Here is an 18,580-nt window from a genome sequence, read left to right on the forward strand (position 1 = left end):
TAAAAGCTAATTCTTTTGCTCCACTGTATAGTATGCTATAATTTAAATTTACTAAATTGCTTAATCCTTTCTTAAATAGGCAGATACCTAGTATGAAATCTGATTTGGGCTCTTCTCAGCAACATTGCTGTGTATATCCCTGTACATTCTCCTTTGTACATATGATGAAGATTATAACTATCCTGCAGGGCACCTCTAGCCATGTATGTATTACAGGTGAAATGGTGTGTTTTCAATAGTTTGATTATAGATCTGTGTGTGTTTCACTCATGAATTTGTTCTCATGCAGTAAACAGAAAACTCATTCATCATGATAGCTGATAGTTTCTCTCCCACTACTTCTGGAAATAAAGAGTTACTGACATTGATTTAGCTGCTTAGTTATGTCCCCAGGGATCCTGGATGGGGGGCGGGTCCTCTATATCATCTCCTCTCAAAACTCCATTAGATTGCTAAACCCAGTGTCTATTTTATAATAGAATGTTGAGTATCTCATATAATTTATTGAGTGCTACACGGAAAGTGTATCAGAACAGGCATGTATGTTTTGTTGAGACAGGATCTCTCTTTATATCCCTGGTTGACCTATAACTTCCTATGTAGACCAGGCTGACCTGGAACTCAGAGAGATCCACCTGCCTCTTTGCTTTCTAAGTGCTAGGATTAAAGGCGTGTACCCCATGCCTGCCTAATGGACTTGTATCAATTACTTTTATCATTGTTGGGACAAAACACAGACAAAAGCAGCTTTCGAAAGAACAGATTTACTTTAGCTCATGGCTCCAGGAGACCCCAGTCACCACAGAGGGGAAGGGACGGCAGCAAGATCAGGAAGCAGCTGGGCTCTCTCTCTCTCTCTCTCTCTCCAGTTCAAACTGGCCATTTTCACTCAAGGCACATCAGGTATCTGAGCAGGACCATCAGGGAGAAGACTCTAGGGCCCTATAAAGTACACAAGCAGATACATGGGGGTGGGTAGAGGCTGCTCCGTAGTTACGAGCATTTACTGCTCTTGCAGAGGACCCAGATTTTGTTCCCGGCACCCACATGACAGCTCACAACCATCTGTAATTCCAGTTCCTGGGGATCCAATACTTCTTCTGACCCTTGTATGCATATGATGCACATACATACACTCAAGGGCATACACATAAAATAAATATTTTTAAAAATACACAAACAGCATCAATATAGTGGACTCCCAGCTTTAGGGCCTCTCCCAATTCGAAAAGATAAAACTTCTACTTTTGCTTTCTCTATGGCTTGGTCTTCTGTCTTTCTTGAACACTCAGTTCTCTGTCCATTTCAAGGAACAAACCTGGCACTCCCCTAGACGACCACCAGTACTATATGACATATTCACATAACCTTCAAAAAGAAGTCAGATTTGGAAGTGCCCACTAGAGGCATGTGTTGTTTTGGATTAGACATGAGAGGGGTTTTGGCGATGTTAGGAATCTCCTATACTCTTACCGGACGGTGGTTCTGAGTGTATACTGTGAGCAAGCAATGGAGGAGCTTGAGTAACTCATGCAAAGGAAACCATTGGTCCAGACAGACTGGACTGAGTCGCTCAATGTTAATAACTCTAAGCTACAGCAAATGTGGAGATCTGAGGGTTCCTGTGGCAAGAACTGTCCTAGAAGGAAAAGGGATCAGAGTGTGAAGAGAGATGAGGAGAGGAAAGACCATGGCAACCAATAATAGAGATGCAGTGGCCAAGATCATGTAGGGAATCCAATCACTCATCTTTCTGGCAGGAGAAACGGCATTCTAAAAATAAATGAAGTAATAGCTGATGTCTATTGAACTTTTAAATGCATGTGTATGCATATGCACAGACACACTAAACAAATGTAAAAAACAAAGATAAAAATTGTGGTTTAACCTACTTTATAAGCTAAGGACTTCTGTATCCCAGACAAACCTCTAATGTGGTATGGCTCTAAGTGGAAGGAAAGCATATGTTATAATTCTACAGATGGAAACATTGAGGCTTTTGTTTTTTAATCCTGGGACTTACCTGGAACCTAGGTCTTTTCAAACTCAAAAAGGTCTTTCCACCTCAACATGACACTCTTGCTTGCTTGTTTGTTTGTTTGTTTGTTTGTTTTATGGTGCTGGGGACAGAACCCAGGGCCTCACATGTTCCCAGTAAGTATTCTGCAGGAGAACCATACATAAAACAGGCTAGGCCATGTCTCAGTGTTGTAAGGCTTGTCTAGCAGTCAGGAAGCCATGGGTTTGATCCTCAACAACACAAACCAGCATGGTAGTGCATTCCTGTAATTTCACATTCCTGTAAAAGACTTGCAGGACACTCAAGAATGAAAGGTCATTCTTGGCTATATACCAAGCTTGAGGTTTGCCTGGGTTACATCCGTGTGTGGAAGGGAGGACAACATGCATGAATCTGTCTCCTACTGTATGGGTCCCAGGGACTGAACTCAGCTAGTTGGTCTCAGCAGCAAGCATCTTTACCACAGCCCCACCACCACATTTTGGGGTTATACCATAATTTAAAGCAAAAATATTTTAAGTTTAAATATTGTGATTGAAATAAGTTTCAAGTTGATCATGGACTGGTAGTAGGCTCCCAGACAGACTCCATGGTAGAAACGCCATTCAGGCCATAAAACTCAGCATGTAGACAGCACCACTTGCCAAAGGAAAACAAAGTCCTAATCCATCAAACGCCATAGTTCTGGGAAAGTCTCTAAATGTACTAACCTTGCTTATTGGCTCCTGTAGTTTCACTTCTGGCTAACTGTTCTTGTTAGCTGAAGTATGTCCACCCAGTGTGTGTGTGTGTGTGTGTGTGTGTGTGTGTGTGTGTGTGTGTGTGTGTGTCTGTGTCTGTGTGTGTCTGTGTGTGTGTCTGTGTGTGTATGGAGAGAGAGAGAGAGAGGGAGAGAGAGAGAGAGAGAGAGAGAGAGAGCGCTTAAAAGCTCACCCTGAGAAAAGCTCAGAGCTACACTGGAATACACAGTATAGTCACTAGCCTGCTAATAAAGACTTTCCATTGGCTTAAACCCATGTCCAAGTAGTCTTTTCTGGTGGATACCCTACAATACACTTACCATCCACATGTCAGCAGAAGAGAAAAAAAAAAAAAAAGAATTGCCCACTTATAGCTAGCTTAGCACAGAACCTGGGGCCTCACTATCCCACACTCTGCTTAAGGAAGAGCGTCAGTCATTAACCCTCACACAAGAGTATGCTGCAGTCAGATCACACAGGCTCTGGAAACTTCTTGTGGTGTCCATCTCCTTCCATCCCATTCAGTTTTGTTTGTTTGTTTGTTTGTTTGGGGGGGTTGTTTTGTTTTTGAGACAGGGTTTCTCAAAAAACGCCCCGCCTTCCATCCCATTCAGTTATACCACATTGATCATTTAAAGCAATCAGGGTAGGAACTCAGACATCACACAAGTCAGTAAATGCTGCAAACTGGATATAATTTTTGAGAAGCAGCATTGAAGCCGGGCATGGTGGCGCACGCCTTTAATCCCAGCACTTGGGAGGCAGAGGCAGGTGGATTTCTGAGTTCGAGGCCAGCCTGGTCTACAAAGTGAGTTCCAGGACAGCCAGGGCTACACAGAGAAACACTGTCTCGAAAAACCAAAAGAAAGAGAGAGAGAGAGAGAGAGAGAGAGAGAGAGAGAGAGAGAGAGAGAAGCAGCATTGAAAACTTAACATGACAGGCCCTCCAGTACCCAAGGTATCCGTGAGGTAACTGAAGCTGGGCATAATTAAAGCAGCTCCCTATTCATATCAGATCTCCAGACCGCAGGTCCACTCTGCGACACTTTCCAAAAGCTTGGCTTCCGCAGTCCAGGTTCAAGAGCTCTTGTTCCCTTTCTAGGGATGGGATGGCCAGCAAGATGAAGTGGGACTAGGTGACAGGCAGTAGCTGCATGAGCTCAGCGGGCTCAGCGGGCTCAGCTCTGGGGGATAACCTATGTGACGTCACACATCCAGCCAAGCATGAGCTATTGACCTCTGCACCCTACACAAACCTGAACTCCACACACATCTACTTAGCCCGGCACTTCTCTATGCATCATGGGTGCAGAAAAGCAGGGGGGAAATCAAGAAAAGACAAAAATCCAAAAGCTACAGACAGAAAGGGGCATAGCTCACTCTCCACTGACCCTGCCTTAATTGTAAGTGCCACAGAGGTCCCTGTAGTCTTAGAGAAGCACTAAGAGAACCAGGAATGTTAATCTTTCAGGGCGTCTCCTCAGTGGAGGAGATAAAATCAAATCCCTGCATTCCATTCAGAAAGCTGAGAGTGCAGGTTGCTAACAACCTGGTGACCTTTTTGCTATCTGTGGAGGCGGACCTCCCTCATCCACCTTTTGCTATAGAGGCAGACCTCACCCACATTCCTCAGAATAATCATCCCGATCTCTTCTCTCCCTAGACCATCACCCACCCTTAGGGGAGATGTCACAAGTGCTCTATAGTCTGCTGACCCCTAAGCCATCGGTCAGAGACCACAGTAGATTGTAGGCCTTTTAGCTGTAGAACCCACTGTCTTGGTCACATGTACTTTGTAAAAGAGTCTCTATGTAGTCACGCCTTAAGCTTTCTTGTGCACCTGGAACTGGACTGATTGGATTGATTGTTGCCTAGAAACCTTTTCCCAAATTATAGCGTTTTAAATATGCTGACAATGAACTGCCTGGCCCTAGACTCCCCGGAAGGCTGATCCAGGTTGACGAGGTCAGTCTGCTGTGGGTTTTTATCCTTATTGCTCCCCACTGCCCACCTGCCTGTTTGACAGCAAGGACCCTTTCACTTCAGTGCTGCTGTTGCTTGGTTTGCTTTGTTTTGTTTTTGAGACAGGATCTCTCTACATAGCTCTGGCTATCCCGTAACTCATTATGTAGACCAGGCTGGATTTGAACTCACAAAGATCTACATAAGCCACCATGAATAGTAATTTATATTTTTATTGTCTCGGACATACACTGTTCTTATTTAACTCTAGGTACCATCAGGAGATTTAGTTTGGGGGTGGAGCTGAAGTGTATAAATTGGAGGGAATGCCCTTAAAAGAACTTGAACTTGGGCATGGTGGTGCATGCCTTTAATTCTAGCACTCGGGAGATAGAGGCAGGTGGATTTCTGAGTTCGAGGCCAGCCTGGTCTATAAAGTGAGTTCCAGGACAGCCAGGCTTACACAGAGAAACCCTGTCTCAAACAAACAAACAAAAACAAAAAAAAAAGAATTTGAACTTACAATTATGACTACTATATATAATATGTATATTATACACATGTTTCAGTATATTTATATATATGAATATATCACAATGAATTCTCAAAGAGATTGGAGAGAGCCTATGAAAAGCCTCATGAAGAATCAGTCTCGGCTACATCCTCTCTCTATTTCACCCCAACAAGAAAAACAGCCTTTCCTGCTCAACCCTATACTTTATACTGCCTGCCCCCCACTTCTAAAGTGATAGCTTTCCAGAGTGATATACAGAAGTGCACGTGCACACACACACCTTCCTCCACACAGGTAAGAAAATAGTCAGGTGTGATAGTGCACACCTTTAATCTCAGCACTCCAGAGGCAGAGGCAGGAAGATTTCTGTGAGTTAGAGGCCAGCCTGATCCACATAGTGAGTTCTAAGACAGACAAAGCTACATAGTGAGAGAGCCTACGAACAAAGATAAGGAAATGTGTAGTATGATACTTCCATCCGGAGTTGGCTGATTTGTAAGTAGCACTGCGTACGTCTTAAGATGTAAATGCGTGCGTATACATGTTATATTTGCTACTGAGCCATTTAAGCCTGATCACGCAAGTAAGCAACCAGTTTATAATCAGAATACAAACAGAATAATTCATGGATTTACTTCTATTTTCCTTCTGGGACAAAACCGCTAGTGCGTACACACTGATACTGCAAGCAAGAGTCTGACCTCCTGATCCACCTAAATAATAGTCACAGTCTCTGAAAAACCAAAACCAGCAGCCATGTGGAGCTTTTCAACCTCAAGAGTTTTTTGAGATTACCTTTAGGCAGCTAAAAGCAGCCATCCAGAGACAGCACTCGCTGCCATTCTCATCTTAGCTTAGAAGGCTACAGCCTCTGGCTTCTCCAGGAAGGAGATGAGTCAAAAGGAAAGCATGGCTCTGCACAACCGCACAGAGTGAACATTCCTTACATCATGAGGGAAAGTAATCGCTTCCTATTTCCCAGTGAGGATAAGGCTGGCTGATTCCTAGTGATTGGCAGGGATATAAACAGCCTAGAATAAGGCAGGTGTAGAGCTTGCCTTTGTTTCAGGCCAAAGATTGGAAATGGGATCTTAGCTTTTTCATCAAAGGCTCCAACATCGTGACTCCCATTGTCTTATTATGTAGGACTGAATGATTCAGCCGAGACACCAGGCCAGGCCAGGATAGGAAAGATTCCCAGGCAAGACCCATCACCATGATGTGTTTGCTGTTTGTTTTTTCTTGAAGCAACTAGGAGACTTCGGCAGTGAATGGCAAGGAAGACAGAGAGCTGAAATATAACCTCCGGGCGACTTTCTGAGACGGCCCTTCTCTGCACTTCCTGGGAGGATGCGAGGAGCCATAATTTTCTAATCATCAGGTGACTTAGGAAGCGAATCCAAACAGCAACCTAACACTCTGGGGACTCCAGGGGGCACTCTAGTACAGTACACAGACTGTCCACTAGGTGCTTAAAACACAGACTGTCTGCTTCTCACGGGTTTTCACTGGGCTGGGGCATGGGGAAAATCCGCTCTTCTGTTTAAACAGTACAATCTCAAGACCAGACTTACCAGAAGAAGAAGAAGAAAAAACAAAAAAAAACAAAAAAACCAACCCTCAGCTCATCAGCATGGTGAGGGAGGCACCATCATGACACCCCAGGTGCAGGGCGCTCCCACCTTTGAGGTGTAGCCAGTCTTCCAGTTCCACTGGCTCATCCTTCTGGATGATAGGTCTGTCTGTCTCTCCTCCCAGGCCTGGGCCCTCCTGTGCTGGTCTCACTACTCCTCCTGCTTCTCTGACAGTCCACATCCTCTGGGAATCACATTGATGTTCATGCAACTGCCACTGTGAGCGTGGGGGTGGAGGGACAGCGCTGGGCTCTATCCGCTTATGCTCTAGCACTGGGCACATGACAAGAATCTTTCTGAGCATGAGCACCAATTTCCATGAAGCAAAAAGGTGAGGTAAGAGCTTCTGGCTCTTCCAAAAGTGAGACCTTGCCTGGGCCAGAGTAGGGAGAGGCATTTTCTATAGGCTCAGACCAAGCCTCCCCTGTCTGTGGCCACGCTTCCACAACCCTTAAAGTCTTGCCTGTAAAGCAATCCTAGTATGTAGAAAGGGGTAAATCTTTCCGCAAAACAAGATGAATAATGTAAAATAAAACATTATTCCAGAAATAGACGTGTGGCTGGATCTGAAGAGAGCGATTCAACTCTGATCTCAATGGCTCATTTGTCCAGGAGAGACCCCGAGTCTCCCAGAACCTTTGCTTCTTGGTTCAGCAGCTCTAACCCAGAAGCCCTTCACTGAGGCTGCAAGGCCTGCTAAGTCTCAAATATCATCCTGGCTGGTCCCTTTCTATCCCATGGGGTTAGCTAGGGTAGAGTAGAAACTATGCAGGTCAGGATAATGCCCACTAATGCCCGCTGTCTCCCAGTGCTGCCTTTCCAGGCCAGCCTATTCTTCCTTTTCCCCGGGTTATTTCTGAGCACTTGTCCCTCAAGTCTATTTAGAGCCACAATGCATCACCAAAAAGGCACAGGGGCTCAGTCCACTGTGCCCTGGAAAGAAGCAATGCCTAAGTTCAAGCGTTCCTCCTGAAGGGGACAGCAGAATAAAACAAAACAAAACAAACCCAGCCCAGAGTATGGGAGTTCAGTCAATGGAGAGTTCTTTGTCAGGCAAGCAAGGGAAAGGAGACTGTCTGGTGAGAGATACTGGATCAGCCAGCAAAAGCCTAGAATGTCCCTAAACAGTCCCTAAATATGAGAAGCCATGAGAGGTTGCTGAACTCTTCCTAAGAAGGTTATACATGTTCCAAATCAAGCAACACTTTAAAACCTGCAGGAGGATGGAGAGTGTTTGGGTGGACACCCAGGGGACAGAAGAGGAAGCTGCCAGGAGAACAGGTTATGTATCTCCTTTAAGCAGGGGTAGAATCTAGTGTTGAAGTGTGTTATTATCAGATTTTCTGTGGGTACTGGGGCAGAGAGAAGGGCATGGGAAACCTCACCGTGGTAGCTGTAGGGGGAGACAAGGGTATCAGAGATTACCTGCCCCATCCCACTCCAAAGCCTGTGGGCTGCCGGAGGCGCTGATATGGACACACACAGAGGGTGCACTGGCTTGTGAAGGGTGAGTATGTGGGAACTAAGTTGTACCACTGTGGCCTACCAGCCCAGTCACTTGTGCTGGGGGCTCTTCCTGCTCCTGTCTTGCCCCGTGATCCAGCCCAGCTCAAATTTCCCCGGTTGATGGGCAGCACAGACAGAAGACAGAAGCCCAAGCTAGAATGTGGTCTTCTCAAACACAGCCTCACAGACTGTGGGGAACACATGGATTCTTGAATAACAATGAGGGGGCGGGGTATACACAGCAGCCTAGCATCCTCATAGGGTGGGAGGAGATAGGGATCACACTTCTTGTCTGTGGAGGGCCAGAAGCCCCAAGAGGACCACGGAGTCAAAGCAGAAGCAACAGTTTCAGAACAGGGAGGAGTCAGACTGTGAGTCTCCAGGAGCAGCCAGCCGAGCCTGGCAAAGCAGCCTTGGTGGCTACTCCTGTGAACTGCTGCAGAAACAGGAGGGGCAGAGGTTGTAGGAGGTAGGGAGAAGGGGAAGGACTTTTAAGAATGGGAAGTCTTAGCCAGACGTAGTAGCTGGCATGCGTGATCCCAGCACTCCGGCTCTCTGATGCTGGCTCTGACGTGACAGGTCTGGGAGGGTCTTCGATTCCGAATTTGTCACAAGCTACCAATGTCAATGCTGCTGATCCAGGAGCCATACTATGAGGGGCAAGGTTTAGAGTCATCTAAAGGGATGTAGAGGCCAGTTGGAAAAGAATTCCTTTTGAGAAACCTGCTTTTGATTATTCTGTGAGTAAAGGCCAAGACCGTGAGAAGTCTGCGTGAGACTGGCAGTGCCCCTTCTTCCTCCTTCACAGGTGACAGGTGTTGAAAAACTGGGCAAAAAAGAGGGAGAGTAGAGACCCAGGAGGTCAGGAGAAGAGGCAGAGGAACTCTAGTGTCACTGGGGTCCTTTCTGTGGATCAGTGCTAGGCAGGATATTAAGGGCTGACGTGGAGCATCCCCCATCTCACCCCCAGGAAGGTGAAGATCTCAGAGTGCAAAGAGCAGCATGAACAAGGCCACCCAACCTTTTGCTGTTCTGCAGGAAACTGCTGGACTCAAACCAAGGTTTGCTGATAGCCCCAAGGTCGAAGGCCAGATGATTTCTGTGCAGATATAAAAGATGAACGGACTCAGAAAGAAGGCTGGAGAAAAGGAGGTGAGCTGGACTTAGGTTTAAGAGCCCAGCTCACCTGAGCCTTTCAGAAACGTCTACTTGCTTTCAGAAGCAAGAGATTTCTCAAAAACTCAGGTGGGAATGTAAACTTAAGTTTAGGTAATCCAGGGACAGGAACAAGAATGGGAGGTGCAGGACTCGGGTAGCTCAGCTTGCCTGGGGCCGCATCTTCACCACAAGGTGAGAGACCCTTAAGCGCTAAGGCGCGGAGGTTAAGCCGAGGTCAAGTGGCACCAAGGGTGCAGCGACTCCTAGAATCAAGCGTTGGCTGAGGAGAGGGCGGCGCATACTTAGGAGAAGAAGATGGGACCACAAAGATGCTGGAGCTTCGTCTGGTGGCGACGGGGAGGCCGTGGTGATTCCCCAGCGTGGTGTGGACGAGCTGCCCTGCTTAGGCCGGGCTTCCTCGCCGCGCAGCCCCCAGCCCATCCTTTCCCCATCTTCCCTGGCCTGGGCCAGCTTCCCGGCGCCCCTCCACCGAGGCCGTGGCCCCCAGCCCGGCTACGGACTCGTCAGGGTCCGCCCCGCCGCCGCGGCCCCAGCCCGGCCGCTCCTCCCCCGATGATGTCACGTCCCTGGCCGCCCCTCGGCCGGCCTCGCGCCCCGCCCCCGCCTCCCCTGGCCCCGAGTCCCCTGGGCCCACCCGCTTGCGACAGCCCTCCTCTTGCCCGTGCTCCCTCCCTACGGCTCCCGCTCCCCAGGGAGCGGCGGCGGCGGCGGGATGGCCAGGGCCCGCGGCCAGGCCCCGGGGAGCGGCGGGCGGCGGCGGCCGCGGCGGGGAGGCGCGGGGACCGGGCCCCGGGGGGACTCGGCCGGTCTGCTGCTGCTCCTGCTGCAGGTGCTGCCGCCCGGGGCAGCGGCAGGCCCGGGGCGCCGGGGCACTCGGGGGCCTGGCGGCGGCTGCGTCTGCTGGCCCGGCGCCGGCCCTGCTTTTCCACGGGACGCGCGTCTGCTGCTGTTGCTGCCGCCCCGGCCACCACCGTCGCCGCCGCCGACCTCCACGGCCGCAGCCTCCCCCTCTCGGATGGTAATCAGCGCCCCGCGCGGGCGCCGCGGGCGGGCGGGGGAGAGACCCGGGTGGGGGGAGGGCGGGCACCTCGCGGGGCGCTCGCCCCCCCCTCCGACGACCGCCGCGCTGGGCAGCCGCCAGAGCGCGCCTCTGGGGCGCCTCCGTGCGGAGCCGGTGCGGGCTCCGCTCTCAGTCTGTTCACTGGCTCTCAGGCCGCGGGGGAATCCCTCCATCTCCCCGCCCCGCGCCCCGGGAGGGGAGGGGACAGCGCCGGCGCCCGGGGACCCGTTTTCTCTGAGAAAGCACCCGCGAGGCGAGCGGCACTGAGGCGCCGGGACTCCGTGCAGCGCTGCGCTCCTGGAGGCTCCTGGTGCCGTCGGGTCGGGCTGAGCTGAGACGCCCACAGCCTCGGCGGGACGGGATCCCTGGCAGTTGGGGGCGCCCACGAACTGCGGGTCCTTATGTTCCCCGCACAGGACGCTCTGCCCCGCGGTGGGCTCCATCTGAAAGAGGAGCCGCTGCTGCCCTCCAGCCTGGGCTCGGTGCGCTCCTGGATGCAGAGCGCGGGCATCCTGGACTCCAACACCGCGGCGCAGAGGTAAGCGCTCCACCCGAACTAGCACGCTGGTTGGACCGCTTAGTGTCGCCTTCGTCCTGCACGCCTAGCTACTGGAGCGAGGGGTGGAGGGAGTCCTAACTCTTGACTGTCCCGACGAAGTCTCCTGTTCACCCTGTGTGAGTTTGACTTCTTCCTGAGGATATGGGGCGGGTTGCTCACTAGGGTCCAGGGTTCTGGAGGTGGTGTCGCCTCCTCCCGCACACCTGGAGCCATGGCCCACAGTTACTAGTCATCTAGAGATGTACAGCCCCTTCTTCCTGTGCAGTCTCTACCGTTCCACTTGTCCAGTTCCGTGGCTACCCAACAAGAAAGGCAAGAAACTCTGTGGTGTACAGAACCAGAGATGTGGGTGGGGCTGAAGAGAGGCTTAGCCAGTGGGCAGTTAGCCTTGCTGAACTGATTGGGGCTGAGAATGAGGCTGGACTCCTCCGTCTGAGTGGTTTTGGTTAGAACCTGAAGGAGACTGGAAGCTCTTGGGAATTAGCAGAATCGGCTCTGGTTACTTTTCAGGGGGAGGCATAGGGGACTAGACAGGAGACTTCTGTAAGGAATGGACACCAGAATTTGGATGGGGACTTTGAAAGCTTGTTAACTCAGTCACGGCAGCAGCTGGAACCTGGTCTCTGTAACACTCCCTCTCATTATACAACATGGACTGGAGGTTATACGTCTGATCAGATGCTCACGGTGCCTCACGCTAAGTAGGTGTCCCTGCGGACATCCAGGACAGGGTAGGCACTGGCTCTTCAAGTTTTAAATAGCTTCTGTCCAGTATCTGAAGGGTGTCGAAGCAGACCAGGGCTGGCACATCACTCCCATCCACACACCCAGACTTGATCAGGTATCACTTGTGGTGCTTCCCAGCCTCACCCAGTACTAGACAGAGAGTGTTTTCTGGACGAAGGGGTGCAGTATTTTTGCACATCTGTCTTCAAAGAGAGAGTGCTGAGCTTTCTGTTGAATGATCTCTCCTGGACAGGAAAGGGTATTCCAGATGAGCCGATTCCAGTAAGTTAGAGTCTCTAGTTAGAACGGTCTAGCTAGAGACTATAGAAACACAATAACAGATGTTTTAACACTACTGTTCTCCATGTGTTGGTATATTTCCTTGCTCTCCGTGTGTTGGTGTATTTCCTTGCTCTCCGTGTGTTGGTATATTTATTTCCTTCCCATGCCCTTCCCCCACCCCCTTAAGGTTTGTCTTGTGCTAGCCTTAAAACTGTGTGTGCCTCCTTTTCTGTTGGTTATGGCTTTCCCGCTGAGGCGGTCGTGTGACGTTATAGCTGAGTGTATTAGACTGGAAGTTGCTGTTTCTTTCAGACTTTTCTCTCTACCTGCCCAGGGCTGCCAGATTAGATGAGGGGGAAGCAGGGGTGCCAGAGATGATATCCTGACAGTGGGTGAAGGGGCAAGAAATCTGGGCATGAGACTTTCAGCCTCAGCAATCCTAGTCACCGACAGTGTCTCTACACAGAGAAAGGTTCTCGAGTGGGGTCTATTCCGAGTCCCCAAGACCACATAACTGAACCCCAACGCCTTCTGAGGTTTGAACAGAACATTTTCCAGGCCTGAGCTTGCTTGTCCCCGAGTCTGGAAACTGTCATTCTAGGACACAGATTGAGAGTTTTCAAACCCGTGGGTGATTCTCTTCCCACTTCCAGAGGGGAGGCTACTCCTTGTTTTTGTCTCTTTCCACGTTGCTCGTCCTTTCTCCTGTGTGTATCTCCCCCCTCAGTCCTCTGCTCAGGTCTTCCCATCCCAAGTCATAACAAGAAACCTCCATCTCCCAGCCTCCCCTTCATCGTCCTTCCCTGCCTGGCTGACGCTCCTGCAGGGCTGCTGGGTGTGGATGATCTGCGCCTTCCTCACCTTCAGCCCACAGCCACTTGGTTTGCAAAGCTTATGGATGCCTACTGCCAATCCCAGTGTCCCCAGGTACCTTTTAACAGTTACACTTCTGAGCCCTAGACCGCATTCCTCCCTGGCTTGCAGGATAATTCAGACTCCTGGTCCTGTACTCTGACTCGCCACTTTAAGGATGGTTACCATAGGCTGCTGTCACTGGCACATCCCAGACACCTGGCATTCAAGGCTTGTCACAATCTGACCCCAGCTTTCTTTCCCAGCTTCTGTATGACAATAGCTGATAATGTTGAAGAGGCAACAAGTCTGCCAGAACTGCTTTCTCTTAAACCGGTCCTGAAGCCCCTAGCATCACACGCCCACTGCAGAGCTTTAGCGAGCCCACTGCATCACCCACTGCAGAGCTTTAGCGAGCCTTCAGCAACCCCAACTCGCCTTCAGCACCTGCTCTGTTTCTGTTTCCTCCCTGCCCAGGAGAACAGTTCTTAATGTTACCTAAACTACAGGTCAGGCTCTGCAGTCCGCCGCCTGTCTCTGTTTTCCTGGCTCTGACAACTGGGGCTTTCCTGTAGGGCCAAGATGGCAGTCCATTCATCAATCTTTCTGTAGCCCACAAGCTTAAGGAGTCCACCTAGATGGCTCCAAAAGGCTTCTCTGTCAGGCACCTCTCTTCACTTCAGTATGTTCTAGCAACTGCCCTACAGTTAGTTACCCCTCAGCTACCCCTCTCCAGTTTTAAAACTTCAACTTTACAAAAATGCCAAAGTTTCGAAGAAAGTAGATGAAGAGGAAAAGGCTCAGAGGGCTTGCTAAGATCAGCGAGGGAGCCTCTGCTAACAAGAAGGGAAATTCTGAGCATAGGATGTAGGGAAAGAAGAGGAAATGAATACCCATCCCATAGGAAGGGGAGGGGAGGCTCCCTGCTCCCTGCCAGGGTCTCCTTAACAGGGATGTCTGCCCAAAGGCCCCTGGCCACTGCTGTGACTCCTCCTACCCAGAATCAATGGGAATTTATCTCTGAGACCTATCCCTAGGCCATTCCCCACCCTCCTCAGACAGGTTTTCCTGCTATGGGCTTAGCAGAGATGGTAGCCCCTTTCTCCTTCTGGTCTGCTTCCTAGGCTGGAGAGACTAGAGGGACCTGGCCAGCCCTAGATCTGCAATAGTCATGGGAGACATTAGGACTACCCATCCTACCAGCCAGTCACTGCTCAAGGAGCAAGGCCTTAGAGGAGGAAGGCAGCTGGGGATGGCTTTCCTGTAAGCAGCTGCAGGCTAGCCTCCCTGCTAGGAAATGCTTTTGTTTGCTTTAATAATTAATAGCTGCTCCTCATCCTGGAACCTGGCTGGCAGGCAGGCCTGTGGGTGGATAGCGAGAGGATTGGCAGAAGAGAAGTGGGATAAATAGCCAGTAGATGGGACTGAAAGCCATGGAGGAAAATGGTAGAACACACTGGTGAGCGTTTTCTTTCCCCTGCCTACCATTTAGTCCTGGGTCACTAAGTTGGTTTGGGCATAGGTACTGAGCAGTAATAAGAAGGACTCCAGAGCCTCCATTGACCGAGACGTCCTCTTCAGCAGATTCATCTACACACAGCTTCTAGGTGGCTGCCCTTAGCTACCAGGTCTTCCCTCTGTGGGTACCACTGAGGTGGGTGTGCCCCCTGTGTGCTACTGCTTTTATCTTCTTTGATGTGCATCTTGGCTAGGTTCTGAAAATACCAGGGCTAGGCCAAGAGATCTTGGTTGGAGGCAGGCGAAGCCTGATGATCACTACCAGTCCTGGGAACACAGGGGATGCCTAAGGGAGAGGTTGGGCACTCCTGGGATGCTTAAAAAGGAAGGGAGGGCTTGGAAGAAATGAGCATGGACCTTCTGCAGCCAGGCAGGATAGGGAAGAGAAAGGCTGGATTGAGCAGAAGAACTTGAGGCAAATCTGAAATGGCCGGCGAGGAAATATGGGAGGCCTCATAGTTTTTATTGGAGGTAGAGGGGGGTCAGCAGAGCGAGCCCACTTCCAATGTTGATGACATCAGGATATGTCCCATTAGGTCAACATCTCAGACTTGAGGATGGATCAGGCTCAACAAAGTGCTGTTGTTGCACAGAACCTTGGGCTTCCAGGTGGACCAGACTTAACATTTGGCAGGAAGATGGAAGGCAGAAGCCCCGAAGGGTGGCTTGTCCTCTAAGGGGATGCAGAAGGTTATTGTTAAATTGCTATTTATAGTAAGTGTGTGATCAAGCCTGAGCGTTGTGTGAATAGAGAACAGAGACTGCAACAGGAGCTTTGTCTACTAGAGAGTTCTGGATGCCCAAAGAGCCCTGGGGCATCCTGCTCAGCCTTACAAGAGAACATCTCCAGGGACCTGCTGGGTGGGCTCAATAATAGCATCCAGATACTCTGTTGCCTTACCATGCCAACTTGCATCCCCGTGTGCTCTGGAGTGCAGTTTACCTTAGTGGTCCAGGCTATGAAGATCAAGTTATCCTTGTCCATTTGACCTCGAAGCCCCCAGCAGTGCTCATGAAGCCTAAGCATCCCAAAGCTCACTACAAGGCCGGACTCTTCTGTCCGAAAAGGATCTGTGCCAACTGACTTTTTTTCTGGTGTTACAGAAAGTCTCTTTAAATCTCAGGTCTATGGAAGAGCAGAGAATGTGACATGGTAGAGAGACTGCAGGGAAGGCTCCCAAGTCTGGGTTCTTTAGAAGAGAGACCCATCCTCTCCAGAGCTGAGAGGAAAGTATTTTGACATTGTGTTTGAAACAACCTTTCTGAGAAAGTGAGGAGATGTGTAGTTTGCTTTGGATTCTTGCAAAACTTAACCAGTTAGCATGGCTGTTTTTTTTATCACGTGGGGGCATTTATCTGAAGAAGGTACATGCTCTATTTCCCATGATGCTAAGGGAATGAAATGTCACTGAAGTATGTAGGGTACATGTGCTGAGCAGGCCAGTGCTCACCTTCATACATCGTAGACCTGGGACCTGCAGAGTTGCCCTTAGGCCCCAGGAGCTAAAGTTCTGCTGGCTTCCCCCATATCGTACTTCTGAGTGGCTGACAGTTGAAACCCACTCTCATCTTTTTAGTCCCTTTGGCTGGTAAAAAGGGTATACCTCAGCCAGCGTCTGCTTACTAATTCTTGAAGACTTGCTTAGGAGGCCAGAGCTTGTTCTGCCTACGAGTGAGTACACATGGCAGCATCAAGCACAGGAGAAAAAGAGAGCAGTAGAAGCTGGAAAGATGGCTCCGTAATGAAGATAGCACCATAGTTTGAATCCCATACCCCCCCCCCCATATCAGGAGGCTTGTAGACACCCTCTTCTGGCCTCTTTGGGCACACAAATGTATATGTACATGGGAATACACATAAATAGAATAAATCTGGAGCGGGCTGTTGACTTATAAGGTGGCAATGCCTAACTCAAGTTGCTGGAGTACTGAGTCCCTGACTGTGTCTCTATAGTACTCCATAGACTCTGTGGCTGTGCACTGTGGCTGCCTACGGTGCTAGCTCGATGGGCTACCTTCTTGCCTTTGTCTCCTGCCACTCCTGCGGTTCCTGGAATCAATCCAATAAGCTGTTGCTATGTGGGTTTTCACCCCAGAGAGTTCTCTGCTTCCAGGAGAACATAAATGAGACACTTGCTTCTCCATATTCAGGGGCTCCGTCCTCCATCCCTCCATCTTTCTTTTGGATAAATAGTATGCATCAGTACACATCCCCAAGTTTCTCTCCACCTCTGGAGGTTGTCTTGGACAACTCCACGTTGGATAGCACACAACCAGAGATCCTGGCCTTCATCTGTATCTCTCTCTCTCTCTCTGAGCAGAGAGCACTCATGCCCAGGACATGGCCACGGGGACTGTCAGACCCCTGGGTACTTTGTGACTTTGGTTACAGCGAGTCTCTGTTTCTGTTCTTTAACTGTGGTTTGTTTTCTAATTACAAGAGCAGCAGCTTCTCCCAAGGGGGGAAGAGAAAAGAAATGTTTCCCTTCCTCTTCTCCCGGGTTTCTCGGGTTTCTCTCGCTTTGTAGCTTGCAGTTCTATGTAACAGGTGCTGATCACCTACTGCTGTTCCAGGCACAGAAGCAACAGAGACTACTAGGGAAGGAAGACTTGGGCCAGCCTGCTTCTGTCTCCTTTTGCTTTCTGTCCTCTGTACAACATATTCCTTGTAGTATTCTGTGTCATGCATATAGAAAATACTAGATTCTTTGTAGCAAAATCTTTTCCCATTTTATTATCTCAGTGCTAATTAGCTAATGCTTGACTGAGGTAAACTAGAGACTTCCCAGGCAAGGAGAGAGAGAGAATGGACCCAGCAGGGGGTCTTCCCATTTTATTGGCCATCCAAGGTCTGAAGTGTACTAAGACTGTCATTATTACTGTTCTGCGGTAGTTCACGATGGATGGTAGAAATGTTAACTAGTCCATGCTGCCCCATGGAAGGTTGTGAGCAGGGACAGGAAGTTCAGTGCTACTCTGGGCCGCCTTAGGAGAAACAGAGCCAGGCTAAGTGAGATGGCGCTGTGTTGTGGGCCATGTGAGATGGCTCAGTTTCTCTATGCCTCACCCCTTAGCACTGGCTACTGATCCATCCCCCTGTGAGAACCTGCTGCCTCCCCCTCCCCTAATCTTTGTGTTCTTTCTATCTCCCAAGTAATCCTGTCCCACGGGGAAGGTAGGCCCAGTGTGGGGAGTTTGGCCCAAGGGTTAGGGAAACCCATAGGAGGCCAATAGGATCAGGAGACCAGGAGCAGGGGATAAACAGGATTTGGACTGAGTGAAATTTGCCAAAAGGACTGGGATAGGATAGGAAGCTGGGGTCACTAACAGTTCCCTTTGTACCAGTTAGAAGCCCTGAGCCAGGCAAGGGCTTTTGCATTGAAAAGACCTACTGAGTGACTTGGGGATTCTGTACTTTCTCAGTATCCACTTCTCTGCAGAGGCCTTTCTGTCTCCTCTCTTCCCACTGCCTGAGAGCCCGTCAGACTCACAAGAATAAAGAACAGCAGTGATGGGATTGCTCTACAAGGCCACCCCCTTCCACCATCTTCCACTCAGTGGTTCTTGAAACCATCCCTGGCAGAGTTCAAGCTAAGCTGGGCCTGGAAGCGGGAGGGTGGAGCTCAGAGTTGATCTCTCATTAGCATATTCATCCATAGTAATCAGAGACCCGCTGTGATCAAAAGCTCTTCAGGCCTCCCTGTCTCTCAGCCAGGTAGAGAAGCTGACAGAGGGTGGTCAAGTCCCCACTTGAAAGGACTGCCACCTAGCTGGAGGGAACAGGGAAGAATGGAGAGAGGACAAGACCCTGGAGAGGGAACTTCTGGTAGGGAAGAGTGTTGGGCACCTTCCGTCATCACCCTTTCCCGTGGCCACTCCCACGAATGCATCCAGGAGGAAGAACAGTTGGTTTTATTACTTGCTATATTCAGTATGAAAACATAGCAGTTGCCTTATTCTCTGACAGCCTAGATACTATGGCCTAGTGTGAAGCCAAAGAAAACAGTAAGTTCATTTTATTTAATTTT

General features: G+C 49.9%; 1 protein-coding gene across 11 annotated transcripts in view; it reads left to right on the forward strand.

Annotated features, from left to right (window-relative positions):
- Positions 1 to 10,129: 10,129 nt before the first annotated feature.
- Positions 10,130 to 18,580, forward strand: part of Ebf4 (early B cell factor 4) — a 75,357-nt gene continuing 66,906 nt past the window's right edge. For 6 of the 11 annotated variants that reach the window (XR_003952508.1, XR_374450.3, XM_006499279.3 and 3 more), the window contains exons 1-2: positions 10,253 to 10,573; positions 11,032 to 11,153. Coding sequence is in view for 9 of the 11 variants with exons in the window: in XM_006499279.3 (XP_006499342.1) it covers positions 10,268 to 10,573; positions 11,032 to 11,153 (428 nt within the window). In the remaining 2 variants the exon portion in view is untranslated. Of the gene's footprint in view, positions 10,574 to 10,728; positions 11,154 to 18,580 lie in introns of those variants that run through there. The other 5 variants (XM_006499282.4, XM_011239472.3, XM_030250437.1 and 2 more) reach the window with 4 other exon arrangements.

Source organism: Mus musculus, chromosome 2 (assembly GCF_000001635.26).
Source record: "Mus musculus strain C57BL/6J chromosome 2, GRCm38.p6 C57BL/6J".
NCBI classification, from domain to species: domain Eukaryota; kingdom Metazoa; phylum Chordata; class Mammalia; order Rodentia; family Muridae; genus Mus; species Mus musculus.